Source organism: Canis lupus, chromosome 23, assembly GCF_011100685.1.
Source record: "Canis lupus familiaris isolate Mischka breed German Shepherd chromosome 23, alternate assembly UU_Cfam_GSD_1.0, whole genome shotgun sequence".
NCBI classification, from domain to species: domain Eukaryota; kingdom Metazoa; phylum Chordata; class Mammalia; order Carnivora; family Canidae; genus Canis; species Canis lupus.
The window spans coordinates 35,180,319-35,195,054 of record NC_049244.1 but is presented as its reverse complement, the minus strand read 5'-3'; the positions used below and the strand labels follow the sequence as shown (position 1 = coordinate 35,195,054).

At 50.3% G+C, this 14,736-nt stretch overlaps 1 protein-coding gene across 2 annotated transcripts in view; it reads right to left on the bottom strand.

Moving 5' to 3' along the window:
• The window catches only part of ESYT3 (extended synaptotagmin 3), a 46,693-nt gene extending 36,807 nt beyond the window's left edge, over positions 1 to 9,886 (bottom strand). For both annotated transcript variants that reach the window (XM_038571013.1, XM_038571012.1), the window contains exon 1: positions 9,557 to 9,886. In XM_038571013.1, the coding sequence (XP_038426941.1) occupies positions 9,557 to 9,871 (315 nt within the window). In that variant the 5' untranslated portion in view covers positions 9,872 to 9,886. The remainder of the gene's footprint in view (positions 1 to 9,556) is intronic.
• Between the last annotated feature and the right edge of the window lie 4,850 nt (positions 9,887 to 14,736).

Here is a 14,736-nt window from a genome sequence, read left to right as displayed (position 1 = left end):
GCTTCATCCCCAGGTGGTCATGTGCTTTATTTCTTAAACCCTTTAGGAAAAATGATCCCACAGCAGTGAGGAAATGGAGCCAGAGAGATGGCCACCCCAATCAGTGCCAGAGCCTGGGCAGGGCCCTGGGCAGGCCTCCAGGCTGGGAGGCCTGGACAGCAGCTGTGGGCACCAGACCCTCTCATGAGGCGGCGGGATCGGCCAGCTTCACTTCAAGGACCTGCCTGTCACCAGGCGAACCTGGCTCACTCCCTGTCACAGGAGGGTCTGTGTGTCTCTTTGTACCCCGAAGACCTGAGACCCGTGCCCTGAGAACTACACAGACACAGCCACAGAATCACACGTCCACACAATGATACCTTCTTTGCTGGGGAAAAAGCCTCCTGGTTCTTCTCTGCTCTGGTGTGCATCCTTACACTCACACACATACGGACTCAAACTGATGCCAACTGCCTCCCATGCTCAAAGAAGAGAGGACCCCCTCATTCCAGGGCTCCACAGGGATGTCCTGCCACAGGGAGGCCACATGGAGCTTCAGGCCAGCTCCTGTCTTTGGAGACTGGTCCCTACTCCATGGTGCCTATTTAGTGGTTCCTCCTCTACTGGAAAATGGTCCCTCATTTCATATACTTTTTTCCTGGTTAAGTACAGACTTTGACCCATTTTTCTCTCTGTTCTTGAGAGGTACACATTTAACCATAAAAACTGCTTTTAAATCTGCCCACTATTCTGCTTAAAATTACCCGGCTAAAAGTGCTTTAAAGGAAAAAGTTATTTGGCCAACTTGAAATTCCATCTAATGCTGTTCTAGAATCCATAGGCTCTTGAACAATGCACCCAGCTTGCAGCCTGGCCCAAGTTAACAGGAGCCAGTAGAAGGAGGACACCGAGCAGATAAAACTGCAAAGGTAGTCACTGGTGACAAGAATCCTGGTGCCAGGAGCCTGTCACCCTTTGCTGAGGAACAAGGGCTTGGAGCATGGAGGGGCTGCCCCAAGCTGTCCACATGGGTGTGTTTTTCAAGGAGACCTGAGTGTAATGGTGAATCAGCAGAGAATGCAGTCCAACAGTTAGGTTTGGTCATGCCCCAAGGTGAAAAAACATATCTTCTTGCTTATCAAACTAGTATGGGTATACCTCAGAGATACTGCAGGTTTGGTTCGAGACCACTGTGATGAAGTGACTATACAATATTACAATAATATTCACTTAAAACAAGTCAAATGAAATTTTCAGTTTCCCATATAAAAGCTAGGTTTACACCACACTGTAGTCTATTAGGTGTGCAATAGTACATAATTAAAAAATGCTTTATGGCTAAAAAATGTTAACCATCACCTGAGCTTTCAGGGAGTCATACTCACTAATCACAGATCACCAAATAGAATAATGATGAAAAAATTTGAAATACTGCAAGGGTTACCACAATGTGACACAGGGACGGAAAGTGAGCAAATGCTGTTGGGAAAATGCACATATAGACTTGCTCGATGCATGGTTCCCATAAACCTTTAATTTGTAAAAAAAAATGCAATTATTGCAAACTGTAATAAAATGATGGAAGCCTTAAGAGACCAAAAAGTGAAATTCCCGATGCTGATAAGGCCACAGTGAAGTGGGAATGAGAATCTTTATGGTGTCCCTAAGCTTTTTTTTTTTTTTTTTTTTTTAAGATTTCATTTACTTGAGAGAAAGAGAACATGAACATGAGCAGGGAGGGGAGCAGAGGGAGAGGGAGAAGCAGATTCCTCACTGAGCAGGGAGCCCAACGTGGGGGGCTCAATCCCAGGATCTGAGATCATAACCTGAGCTGAAGGCAGATGCTTAACCGACTGAGCCACTGGGGGGCACAAGGTGTTCTAAGCTTTGACATAGGAGTTTAACATGTAGGAATCCACAGTAAGAAACTTGAGAAACACGGACTAAGGTTCCTGCAGCATTCGCTGTAGTGTTCCTGGAACAGACTTTTCCTGAGAGCCTCCTATGTACTGGGCAGCGAGCAAGGAAATGTGGGTACAGACATGGAGCAGGAAATGCACCTTGCCCTAGAAGAGCATTCAGTCTGGAGGAAAAGTCAGACACAAGAATAGGCAGGTGCAAGCCCATGAAGGAAGTGGGGTGTGACACAGGCTCCAGGTGCTGTGGGGGCCTGAGCTTGCACTGGAAGTTGATCAAGAGAGTCAGTCTGGTAAGGCAGAGGGACAAATTCCAGACAGATCCAGGAAACACTGCCTGCCTCAGCTAGCCCGTAAGGAGGACAAGCTTGGAAATAGCAGATAATCAAAGCTAACGAAATGGTTCAGCAGTGTAGGGTATATTCATATTAAGGATATTGTAATCCTTAAACAGGTTTTTTTTGGAGAATGTTTATAATATAATGCTAATAATAGAAAAAAAACAGGGGGAAAAGGGTACAAGTTTTTTAAAAACTGTTTTCAGGGATGCCTCGGTGGCTCAGTAGTTGAGCGCCTGCCTTCGGCTCAGGTTGTGATCCTGGGGTCCCAGGATGAATTCTTGCATTGGGCTCCCTGCAGGGAGTCTGCTTCTCCTTCTGCCTATGAGATATCTCTGCCTCTCTTTGTCTGTGTCTCTTGTAAATAAATAAATAAATAAATAAATAAATAAATAAATAAATAAATAAATAAATAAATAAAAACAGTTTTCATACATCTTCAATAGAAAAGAAGTATACGCAAATAGAATGACGTATTTCTGTGTGGAAGGACTATAAACAGTGTTCTAATTTTTTTAGGCCATTTCCAAATATTCTACAATGGGACTACTTTCACCTTTATAACCAGAAAAACCAGATTTTAAACCAATTTATAACCAGAGACTTAAAAAAAGTAAACACGACATGGGCCAAAGAATGGAGTGGGTGACTCTGGAGTTTTGAAACATCCTGTGTCCCTGAGAAGTTCCCTATTTTTTTATTGTGAGCATCGAGAGGACTCCTGGCATACTGTGATGGGGCTTCTCAGGCGGGAGCAGCCAGGCCACCCCAAGCTCCCTGAGACAGACAGCTTGCAGGAGCCGGGCCCTGACTCCCCGTGTGGCCTGGCTTGGAAGGCAGGGTGAAGAAAGTGGGGCTTCTCCCTTTAACAGTTTCCACTGGAGCAGGAAATACCTTAACTCTTCACTATTTGCAGTAAAGGGGGAGGAAGAGAGGAATCACTTTCCTCAAGCACATGTGAACACACTGGGGCTAGAAGCTCTAGGCTTCCCTGGATCTCTCCCCGAAGTAACTCTGAATGGAGGGGTAAGGGGTCAGGACAGAGAGAGGGCAGGCTGAGCCCCAGTTCCCCACCCCCTCTCCTCTGTGTAGCTGGGTTGTGGCCTCCAGGGGGCAGCTCACACCAGAGTGACTGGGGACATTTCCCACTGAAGCGCTAGCTCAACCTGCCGTGGACCGGAGGCCGATGGAAGCTGGCGATCAGCTCTCCACTCTTCCTGCCCACTGCACAGGTGGCCATGAAAGAAGAGTGAGACAGGGATGCCTGCGTGGCTAAGTGGTTGAGTATCTGCCTTTGACTCAGGTCGTGATTCTGGGGTCCTGGGATCGAGTCCCACATCAGGCTCCCCGCAGGGAGCCTGCTTCTCCCTCTGCCTATGTCTCTGCCCCTCTCCCTGTGTCTCTCAGGAATATATGAATAAAGAAGATGTGGTTTATGTATACAATGGAATATTCCTCAGCCATTGGAAATGACAAATACCCACCATTTGCTTCAACGTGGATGGAACTGGAGGGTATTATGCTGAGTGAAGTAAGTCAGTCGGAGAAGGACAAACATTATATGTTCTCATTCATTTGGGGAATATAAATAATAGTGAAAGGGAATAGAAGGGAAGGGAAAAGAAATGCGTGGGAAATACCAGAAAGGGAGACAGAACGTAAAGACTGCTAACTCTGGGAAACGAACTAGGGGTGGTAGAAGGGGAGGAGGGCGGGGGGTGGGAGTGAATGGGTGACGGGCACTGAGGGGGGCACTTGACGGGATGAGCACTGGGTATTATTCTGTATGTTGGCAAATTGAACACCAATAAAAAATAAATTATTAAAAAAAAGAGAAAAAATATTTTAAAAAAAGTAGAGTGTGACAGTAACTGTCACCTTCCTGGGCCTTGTCTACCACATGCCCCTCAACCCACCCCCACTATTACTAAGGTCCTCAGGTACTTAGCTTGCAGAGGTACTTTGCTGTGGACATTTCTGTTGAAGCAAAATTCCACCCCTCATCCCTAATGCAATGGGCTGTCTTGTGAGAGCTCGAGCATCATAAATTGCTGTCCCCTGAAGCCCAGAAGCTGCTCACCCCAGAATGAGATTATGAGCTCAAGTGACCAAACCTGCCCAGAGTCCCCACCCCCTCCCACAGCCAGCAACACCAGAAGTGTCACTTCGTGGGCCACTTCCAGCCTGGACCAGCCCCCTCCCCCAGGCTTTCCCAGGGTCTTGCACTGCCACCTCGTAGGACTGATCACACTGTGTCAGGAAAGGGTGTTCTAGCAGGTCTGACTCCCCATGTAGACCAGGGGTTCCTTGAGGGCGGGACCGTGTGGCACTCACAGCATCAGCCAGCTTGCAGCACTGTGCCTGACACATCACAAACCCTCGACAGATGTTTCCTGACAGAGTACAGGAATGAACACACGGATGCCTAAGATCCTTGGGTTGGGCCTGGAGGGGCAGACGCCCATATTCCGTCCCTCTTCTTGCCCAATCCTGGCCTAAGACATTGTCAGTCCATGAAGCATCACTAAGACGTGGGGCAGAGACCCAAGGGGCACGACTAAAACGTGCTCTGCTTCTTCCTTCCTGAGGACAAGCCTGACCTCAAGCCATTCGCATGACCTCCCAGGGCTGCGGGGACCTCACAAGAAGTCCCCTAACTCCAAGCAGATGTTTAAGACCAGGTCCCACGGCTCCGGCTCCAAGAACTGAACTAATTTGAGCGGCCAGCTCAGCGCTGTCATTGCATTTACTTCCTCTAATTAACAAAAGTGTCAGTACAGGACAGACCACAAGAGCCTGGGCGCTGGCTGACTGCTGCTCCACGCTCCACCCACGGGAGGAATGCCAGACTCAGCCCCAGGAAAGCAAAGCCCTCAACCCTGGTCCTCGGCCTGAATGGCTGGCAGGGAGGGTCGGAGGGGACCATCCCGGGGACACTGCTGGGAGCCCTGGGATGCGCACTGCTTTGCGTGAACAGTTCACTTAACCCTGGTGCTTGCCTAGCTGATGTTCCCAGGGCGCACCCATTTAGATGATGGGCAGCCAAGAAATGCCACCGAACAGGGTCCTGTGGGCCTGAGGCACTTCGGAAAAGCCAACCTTTTCTGATTAATGATAGCAGACTCCAACAGCTAAGAAGACTCCACAGGGCCTCTCCTAAAGCCTTGCCATTTTCAGAGGGGAATCAGGGATCCAGGGGACCTTCTCAAGGCTCCCCAGTGAATGAGCGTCAGACTCCAAGTCCGCACCTGCCACCACATCACATCGGCCCCCGCCCCCAGCCCCATCCCAGCAGATACACAGGGTTAATTGTCCCTAACAGAGCTGCCAACTGATTGCTATCAGCTGGCTGGAGAGCAAGCCCGGCTAGACCTGAGACCACAGACATGTTTGCTGGCGAGACACTTGGTGATGAGTGTCATTCTGGGGAAAGGTGGCATTAGAAGGCCTGGGAGACTGAGGATGCAGCGCCAGCCCCGCTGAGTGTGCACGCGGGCCTCCTCTCCACCAGCAGCTCACGGCCCACCAGCGCGGCCTGCGGAACCGACCTCCCGAGCTGCGGCCAGAGGAGTGGTGGGGCTGGGCTTTCTCCAGCTCTGGGGCAGCAAGGACTCCACTTTGGTCACTATGCTATCCACAGTCCCCAGCCCTGGTGAGGGGGGCTGATGGAAGAGGCTCTTTATGCCTTGAAAAATATATCTAAGAACTGTGTGCAAGATTTATATAAAAATATATCAAAATCCATTCACACACACCAAACATTCGCCCATGAGCAGCAAGTGGCAGCTACTGCTCCAGTGAGAGCATGAGCAGCGAGGGCAGCTTGGCCTGTTCTCTCCAAGTGGCCAGGCCACGTTCACCAGATAAGAGCATCCACGGCTTCTTTACTTGTGAGGAACCCTTTCTTCCAGCTATCTCTTCCATAGAAGGGAACCAAAGGAAAGGCAGGGCTGTGTGAATTTTGACCAGAAACAACCTCCTTTTACAGGTGGGGACACTGAGGCTCAGCGAAGGATAGGAATACCAATGATCACCTGGAGGCAGCAGGGTGGAGCGAGGTGTTGAGGAGTCTTTGCTCCAATGAGAACTAGCAATGACGGGACGCCTGGGTGGCTCAGTGGTTGAGTGTCTGCCTTTGGCTCAGGTCGTGATCCCGGGGTCCTGGGATCAAGTCCCACATTGGGCTCCCCACAGGGAGCCCGCTTCTCCCTCTGCCTATGTTCCTGCCTCTGTGTCTCTTGTGAATAAATAAATCTTTAAAAAAAAGAACTAGCAGTGGCCTGCCAGGGGAGACTTGCTCCAGCTCAGCTTGGCCCGGGCCTCCACCCCCTCACAGGGGCTTGGTGCAAATTAGAACAAGATGCCCTGTCTATGCAGCATGCAGGCTGGATTCCCCACATCCCCCTCCCTGGGTGCTGCTGTGGAGGGGATGACTTGCGTGACTGTGCCCAAGGGTGGAAGCCAAGACCCTCAATTTTCTTTAACCCCACCCCTCCCTGCCAACTGCTGATTTGCCGTTAACTTGTAAAAATATTTCTTGATACCAAAGGAGGTCATAAGTCATAGACCCCACTTCCATGCAAGGAAATCAGTTCTCAAAACAGGGACAAAGACACACCAAAAGGTCTGTGTAAGGATAAAGACACTCATGATCTAAAACCGTGGGCAAGAGTCATGCTGCCCCCACCACACCTAGAGCCACGTCTCTGTATGTGTTCCTCGAAAGACAGGGACAAGATCAGAAGAATATTCAATCAAGTGGCTTCCAGGTTTTCGGCATCATTCTCTGGCTTGGCAGCTTTCACGAGGCAAGGCGAAAAGCCCACATTTGCATCTAGTTGCTCGCTCTAGGTGTTCACACAACCAACCTCCCCAGACCTGCTTCTCATTCTGATGTCTAGCTCCCCAGATCAGAAAACACCCTGGAAGATTCCTGGATCTCACACTAATCTAGAGGCCACCAAACACCCAGAGTCCCGCTCTTACACGTCTCTCATCCCCCTCCCCTGACCCCACTACCACCATCTTGGCTTAAATCAATTTCTCATCTGGTCTTTCCAGCTTTCCTCTCCCCTCCCCTCTCCCCCACCATGCTGCTTATTATAGGATTTTTCCAAAGCCTTCCACAGGAAGCCTTCCAAGGAAGGCTCTTTGCAGCCTTCAGAATCAGGCCCAAGCTCCATCAAGCCCCCCTCTATTTGGCTCCTTGTTCATCAGGTCCCTACCACACACTTGAGCCAAACCAAACCACATGGTGCTCCCTTATATACTGGCCACACTGTGCTCAAAAGCCTCCTCCAGCTTTGTAGCACCACTGCCTCAATCCAAAAGGCAATCCAGGCCTGGCCCACCAAACTGGCCACTTAAGCCAGCCAGGAGAATCTGGAGAATGCAAGCTGAGGCCAGGTCCCTCCCAGGACTCTGCCAAGGAAGTGGGAGGCTATGGTCTGGTGAAATCTGAGATGGAAATCAAGCAGGATGTCCTTTACTCCATACTTTCGACCCCTCACTGGACCTTGTTGAGACTCTTTATCTCTGGCTCCTCGGAGACCTCCATGGCAATTACCTATATACATCTACTTCCTGCCCCCAGCTGTCCTCTTGGTAGGAGAGACGCCATCACCTTCCTCGGTGTGTCCCTTTACCCAGCTGGGTCAGGCCTGGGGTACAGTGTGTGAGGTGAGGCAGCTTCTTGTGTTGTCTTACCCATCAGGCTGAACAACCTGTTGGCTAATTTCATGTTGCTCCTGGTGTTTGCATGCATGGGGGCAGGTGGTGGTGGTTGGGGCATGTCAATGCCACTATAGGATCTGATTCTTGCCTCCATTTCAGAAACATTGCTTATTCCATCCCTAATACCACAAGGGCCAGAAAGGGAGGGCTGTCACTTGGTGAGGCCTCACAGCCCACCCTCATGGATTGAAGCCACCATGGGGTCCCAACAGAGGTCTGACAGGCATCCAAGACTCCCTCAACAATGAGCAAGGAGTGTGGATAGGTTCAGGTCTACTCTATGGATCCAGATCTTTCAGGATAAGCCCCCAAAGAATAATCAGGAAAACCAAGTTTGAGAGGTGAGCCCCAAATACTGTTCCCATGGCTGCTACCCTAGGAAAGTTGTCATTGTGCTTTTTTAATTTGCACCCTTAGCAGAAGGCTTTGGCTCCCTCATCCTCAATATATAAAAACCAATTTATAAAACTGAACTGTCAATCTATATGTTAAATATCAGTATTACGAGGTGAACCATATTCCCCAAACTTGTATGTTGAAATCCTACCACCCCTGCACCCTAGAATGTGACTGTTTTTAGAAGTAAGGCCTTTAAATAGGTGATTAAGTTAAAATGAGGTCATTAGGATGGGCCCTAACCCAATCTGTTGACTTTATAAGAAGGGGAAATTTGGACACAGAGACATGTAGAGAGGGAAGACCATATAAAGACATGGTGGAGATAGGCATCTACAAACCAACGAGAAGCCTCAGAAGAAGCAAACCATGCTGACACTTGATGACATCCCCCCCTGTGGGCCTGAGTATATCTGGAAGAATCAGAGAAGCACCTAGAAGTGTAGTTTTGGCACAGACCAAATCTTGGATGCAATGCCTATTGGGACTTGCCTGTGTTTCCCAAATTCATCTCATCCCCGATTCACCTAGGTGCCTCAGTTCCACCTGGGAGTTGTGAGGTGGGGCTAAGAACTTATTTTTGTTAAGTGGACCAGGTGATTCTCAGGGCCAGAAGCATTTAAGAAACCACGGTCCTGGCCATTTCACAGCCGGAGGAGATAGGTCTGTAGTTGTAGAGTGTGAATGTGTTTACGTGTCTGGGCACGTCTGAGCATCCCTGCCAGGCTGAGGGAGGAAGAGAAGCTGGGGATCCAGCCTCCCACCCCATCTCTAGCCCGGGTCCCCTCTGTCTATCCCGACCTCTGCTGAGGCAACTAGTCTGCAGTTTCTATCATTGCTGCGTTTGCGGATTAGTCCTGCGCCCCACGTTCTTCCTGTGAATCAACAGGCGGGTGGAATAAATGCCTCCTGCTTCCCTCCCGGGTAACTTTGCAAAGCCCCAGACGCCCTTGTTTTTTTTTCCTGGGTGCGGCCCGCCCGTGACTTTTCTCCCAGGCTCTGGGCCCTTCAGTGAAGCCTAGGTTCCCCCTCCCCGAGCTGTCGGGGCCGGCGACGGGGATGAGACTGGGGGCGCCGCCTGGCCGGGCATCAGGGGTGCGGGTCGCGGGGCTGCGGACCGCGGGTCCCTTCCGGGCCTCCCAGAGCATCCGCCCCACCTCCGACCTCCGTCGCGTCCCGGCCGGCCCCGCTCACCCAGGCCGGCAGGTGCTGGCCCCGCAGCTCCCGGCTAATGAACTGGCGCTCGTTGTCCAGGAACTGGAAGGCGGCCGCCAGGCGCCCGAGCTTCCCGCGCCGGTTCCTGCGCCACCACATCCACAGCAGAGCGCCGAGCAGCAGCCAGGTTATGCTGAGCCCCAGGTAGCCGGCCAGGTAGACGGGAGCCAGGTAGAACAGCACTCGGGCCACGAAGGTGTAGAGCTCGGGCAGCAGCTGGCTGGACAGGCGCGGCTCGGGGCGGGGTGCGCGCTGGCCTCCCGGGGCGCCGGGGGCGCGGGGCTCGTCCGCCATCTCGCCCCGCCGTGTCGCCCTTTCCCGGAGCTTCACCTGAGCCCAGGTCCACAGGCCCCGACACGCGGGCACATCGGCCCGCCAAGCGCGAGGGCCCAGCCGCCGCGCCGCACCTGCCCTGCGGGACCCGCCGCCGCGCTCCGGGCGCTCAGCTCCGAGGCCGCCCCGCCCGGGAGCGCTGGGTCTGCGGACTCGGGGCGCGGCCGCCGCGCTCGGCTCCCAGCCGGGCCCCCTGCTCCCGACGTCTCCGCCCCCGGGGCGGGGCCGCGGGTGGGGGGCGGGGCCCTGGAGGGGCGGGGGGTCGCGGGGGGCGGGCCCGTGGAGGGGCGGGGTCGCGGGGGCGGGGCGGGGCCGTGGGCGGGGGTCGCCGGGTTCTGCGGAGGAGCCGGCTCCTGGGCGCCCCCCACCCGGCCTCGCGCGCAGGCGTCAGCGGAGGGCGCAGGTGCTACGCCCCGGTAGAGGTAGAGGTAGAGCGCTCGTTGCTCTAGGTGCCGCCCCAGGCGGGGCGTGACTCCCCGAGGGTGTGGACGAATGCTTGCCATGGATAAACATCACACAAAACCTGTTTCCTACACCCAGTTTGCAGTAGGCAGGCTAGTATGGGCTGGGAGCTGGGCGTCCGAGCCTGCCACGGACCGGCTCTCCGGGCCTCCGCACCCCACAGTGGGCCTGACTCCGCCCCTAGAGCCCGGCATCGCTGCCCCCTCCTCCGGCTCGTAAAGCTGAGACCTGGCCCCCGACCCCAGCTAGCCAGGCGCAGGGTCCCTATTGCCCCCGCAACGCCCTCTGCGCTGCATTCCCTCTCTGTCGGGTGTCAGCTTGGACCTGGATTCCCTGCATCGTCAGACCCCGAGTTCCCACCCCAAGTGACCAGCACAGCGGGTGACGGGTGAACACAGGACAGATGAAGGGCAAGCCCTGGGGTGCTTGGGGGTCAGTCGGGAAGCCCATGGCTTCTAATCTTTCCTGAATGATCAAGGCGGAGGACTCTCAGTCCCCACACGCCGAGGGTAAATCGTCTTGCGAGTGGGCATACGCTTTCGGCGGCTCGCGGGAGTGGGCACATCCATTAGTGGAAGTGATTTTGGAGTTGACGAACGTACTGGGATGATTCTGAGCTTTCAGTAATTTCATTGAAAGGCTGGACCCAACGGACAACAACCAGAGGATAACTAACTATATTCTCTTTCTGTCCCTTCAGGTATTGTGCTCTCTCCGGTCTTGTCCTTCTTTACTGGATAAAACGTTTTCAGTAACAGGCGTGTTCCTGGTCAGAAAGGCTGGGCTCTCGTCTACCGTCCTCAGCCTTCCAGGACTGAGCCAAAATGGAAGCTGAAAGCCTCCCCGCCTAACACTGTTACACTATTTCCCAGTGTAGCCTGAGAAATCAATGTAGGAAATGCAGCTCACTTGAGGTTTGCATTTTCTTGTTTTTGTTTTTAATTTGGAGAGTTCCTTTTTGGATGTACACAATCCTATTAAAGGCTCTGCGAAGTCCTGCACATAAAAAGCTATTACATTTTATTTAACTCACTGTTTCCCAAATTATTTGACCGCAGAATTCTCTTACTCAAAACACTTCTCTTACTGGTTGACCCAAATCAGCCTATGCTAAAGAACTGAGAACATATGATAGGGGTAGGGGCAAGTGCCCTGGAACCAGAGGCAGGAATCCTGCCCGCTGTCAGGATGGATGCATCAGCAAGCTGACTGTTGACTCAGCTCTGAATCCCTGCTGCTCTTCCTACTGACCTGCCTCCACTGCCTCTGGCTGAAGTAGAGAGCACCTTTTCCACTGCTTCCAGGGTCACAGAACTTTCCAGAGACTGCTTGGCCCTTATCCTGTCCCAATTCCAAATGACTTGGAGAGAGGACCCAATTGTATCCATCATCTCCTCCCCTCTGCACAGACACCAGGTCCACACCACATCCTCCTTGTGGGTTAGCATGCTTGCAGAGGGGGTATGGAAAGTAGGCTGTTTGGAGGAGGATTACTAGATAAAGGAAGGTTGCTGGTTCGTGAACTGGATGGACACCCACAAAGATGTCCAGCAAGAGACTGGGATCAGCCTGTGGAATGCTGCTACCCTCAGCTGCGCTGCCTTCTCTGCTCCTTGAACACACCAAGCTCATGCCTGCCCCAAGGCTTTTGTATTTGCTGTTTCCTCTACCTGGAAAGTTCCCCTCCTGAATTTTTCCCAAAGAACATTAGGGTAGTGGGATGGTGGTTGATTTTCTTTTCTAAACTTTATAATGCCATTAAATTACTCTCGTAAATTAGATATATAAGAACATTGAGAATGTGACACTTAAAACTTCCTATCCCCCCCTGAGGTTGAATCTGTGCCTAGAACATTGGAGCCATTAGTTCTCTTGACCTGAACACTCTAGTTACTATTGTCAGAAAAAAGACATTTTATGTACCATTTGATCATCACAAAACACGGGCAGAACGATACCTTCCGAAGCCTTTTCCCTGAATTCATTTGAGAGTTCATTAAATTATAGCAGTGCTTCAGAGAACATTAGATCATTTGTTCAATATATTTATTAGCTACCCTTGTGGGTCAAATTGTGTCCCCCCCCACAAAAAAAATCTTTTTGAAGTCCTAATCCCTGGTATCTGTGAATGTTATTTGATTTGGAAATGGGATCTTGATAGATGTAACCAAGTTAAGATGAGATCATACTAGATTATGGTGGACTCTAAATCTAATGACTGGTCCTTAAAAAACAAACTTCAAAACAGAGGCACAGAGGTTGTAACACAGGGTAGAAGATTGTGTGAAGACCATAGTAGAGACTGGAGAGATACAGCTACAAACCAGGGATCAAGGATGGGACAAGGAAGGAGTCTTCCCTAGAATCTTCCAAGAGAGCTGGGTCCTGCCAACACCTTGATTTCAGATCACCAGTTCCAGGACAGTAAAAAAAATGAATGCCTATTGTTTAAAGCCATCCAGTTTGTGGTACGTTGTTCTGGAAGCCCCTGGAAACTAACACAGCCAACTACTAAGTGCCAGGCACTGTTCTAGGCACAGAAGATTCAAAGTGAACAGAAGAGATGGGATCTGTGAGAGAATGCATATAACATACTCATTATCTTGGCCATTTAAAATGCACAGTTCAGTGGTATTAAGTACATTCATGATGTTGTGCAGCCATCAGCCCCCCCATCTCCAGAGCTCTGCATCTCGCAAAATTGAAACTCCTGCCCCTGCCTGCCTCCCTCTGGCAAACACCATTCTGTCTCTATGGTTTTGACCAGTGTAGGTATCTCATGGAAGTCCTATAAATCATGTAGGATTTGTCTTTCTGTGACCGACTAATTTCACTTAGCATAATGTCCTCAAGGTTCATTCATATTGTAGCATAGGGCAAAATTCCCTTCCTTTTTTAAAAAAAATATTTAAATTCAATTTTCCAACATATAACACCCAGTGCTCAGCCCATCAAGTGCCCTCCTCAGTGCCTGTCACCCAGTCACCCCATCCCCCACCCACCTCCCTTCTGCAACCCTTTGTTCATTTCCCAGAGTTAGGAGTCTCTCATGGTTTGTTTTCCTCTAATTTTTCCCCACTCAGTTTCCTTCCTTTCCCTTATGGTCCTTTTCACTATTTTTTATATTTTACATATGAATGAAACCACATTGATGATGGTCTTTCTCTGATTGGCTTATTTCACGCAGCATAATACCCTCAGGTTCCATCCACGTCGAAGCAAATGGTGGGTATTTGTTGTTTCTATTGGCTGAGGAATATTCCATTGTGTATACAGACCACATCTTCTTTATCCATTCATCTGTCGAGGGCATCGTGGCTCCTTCCACAGTTTGGCTATTGTGGACATTGCTGCTAGAAACATTGAGGTGCAGGTGTCCTGGTGTTTCTCTACATCTGTATCTTTGGGTAAATACCCAGTAGTGCAATTGTTCGGTCACAGGAACTCCCTTCCTTTTGAAGGCTGAATAATAGTCCATTGTGTGTATGTACCACATTTCATTCAGCCATTCATCTGGCATTAGGTTGCTTCCACATGTAGCTACTGTGAATAATGCAGCTGTGAGCATGGGTATACAAATAACTCCTTGAGTCTCTCTTTCCATTTTGGGGGGTATATACCCAGAAGTGGAATTGCTGGGTCATATGGTAATTCTATGTTTAATTTTTTTGAGGAATCACCATCCTGTTCTCCAGTGTAAAGTTTTACCCCTTTACATCACCACCAACAGAGCACAAGGCTCCCACTTTCTCCACCAACATGTTGTTGTTTCTTTTTTTATACTAATCATCCTAACGAGCATGGGGGTATCTCACTGCAGTTCTGACTTGCATTTCTCTAATGATTAATAATGTTGAGTATCTTTTCATAAGCTTGTTGGTCCTTTGCAGATCATCATTGAAAAAACACAGCAACATTTTTGGGGATGCAATGTACAACCATGGTGACTGGTTTCAAATCTAGTATTCCATATTCAAAAGCTGCTAAGAGAGCAAATCTAAAAAGTTCTCGACACACACACACTGTAACTATGTGAGGTGATAACATGTATTAACCTTATTTTAGTGATCATTTCACAATATATACAAATACAAAATCATTACATTGTATACCTTAAGCTTACCCAATGTTATATGTCAGTTATGTCTTCATAAGACTGGGAAAAAATTAAAAACACAAAACAAAGATTTGCTGTATGACCGTATGCAAATGTCATTCCCACTCTAAACCTCAGTAACCCCTTGTGCCCAATATGAAGGGTTTGACCAGAGCATCTGTGAGGTCTTGGGCCAGTTCTCAGGGTCTCTTGATAATATACCAGGTTACCAAGCTTAGTACCCAGCAGTAGGTGCTTTATGTTTGTG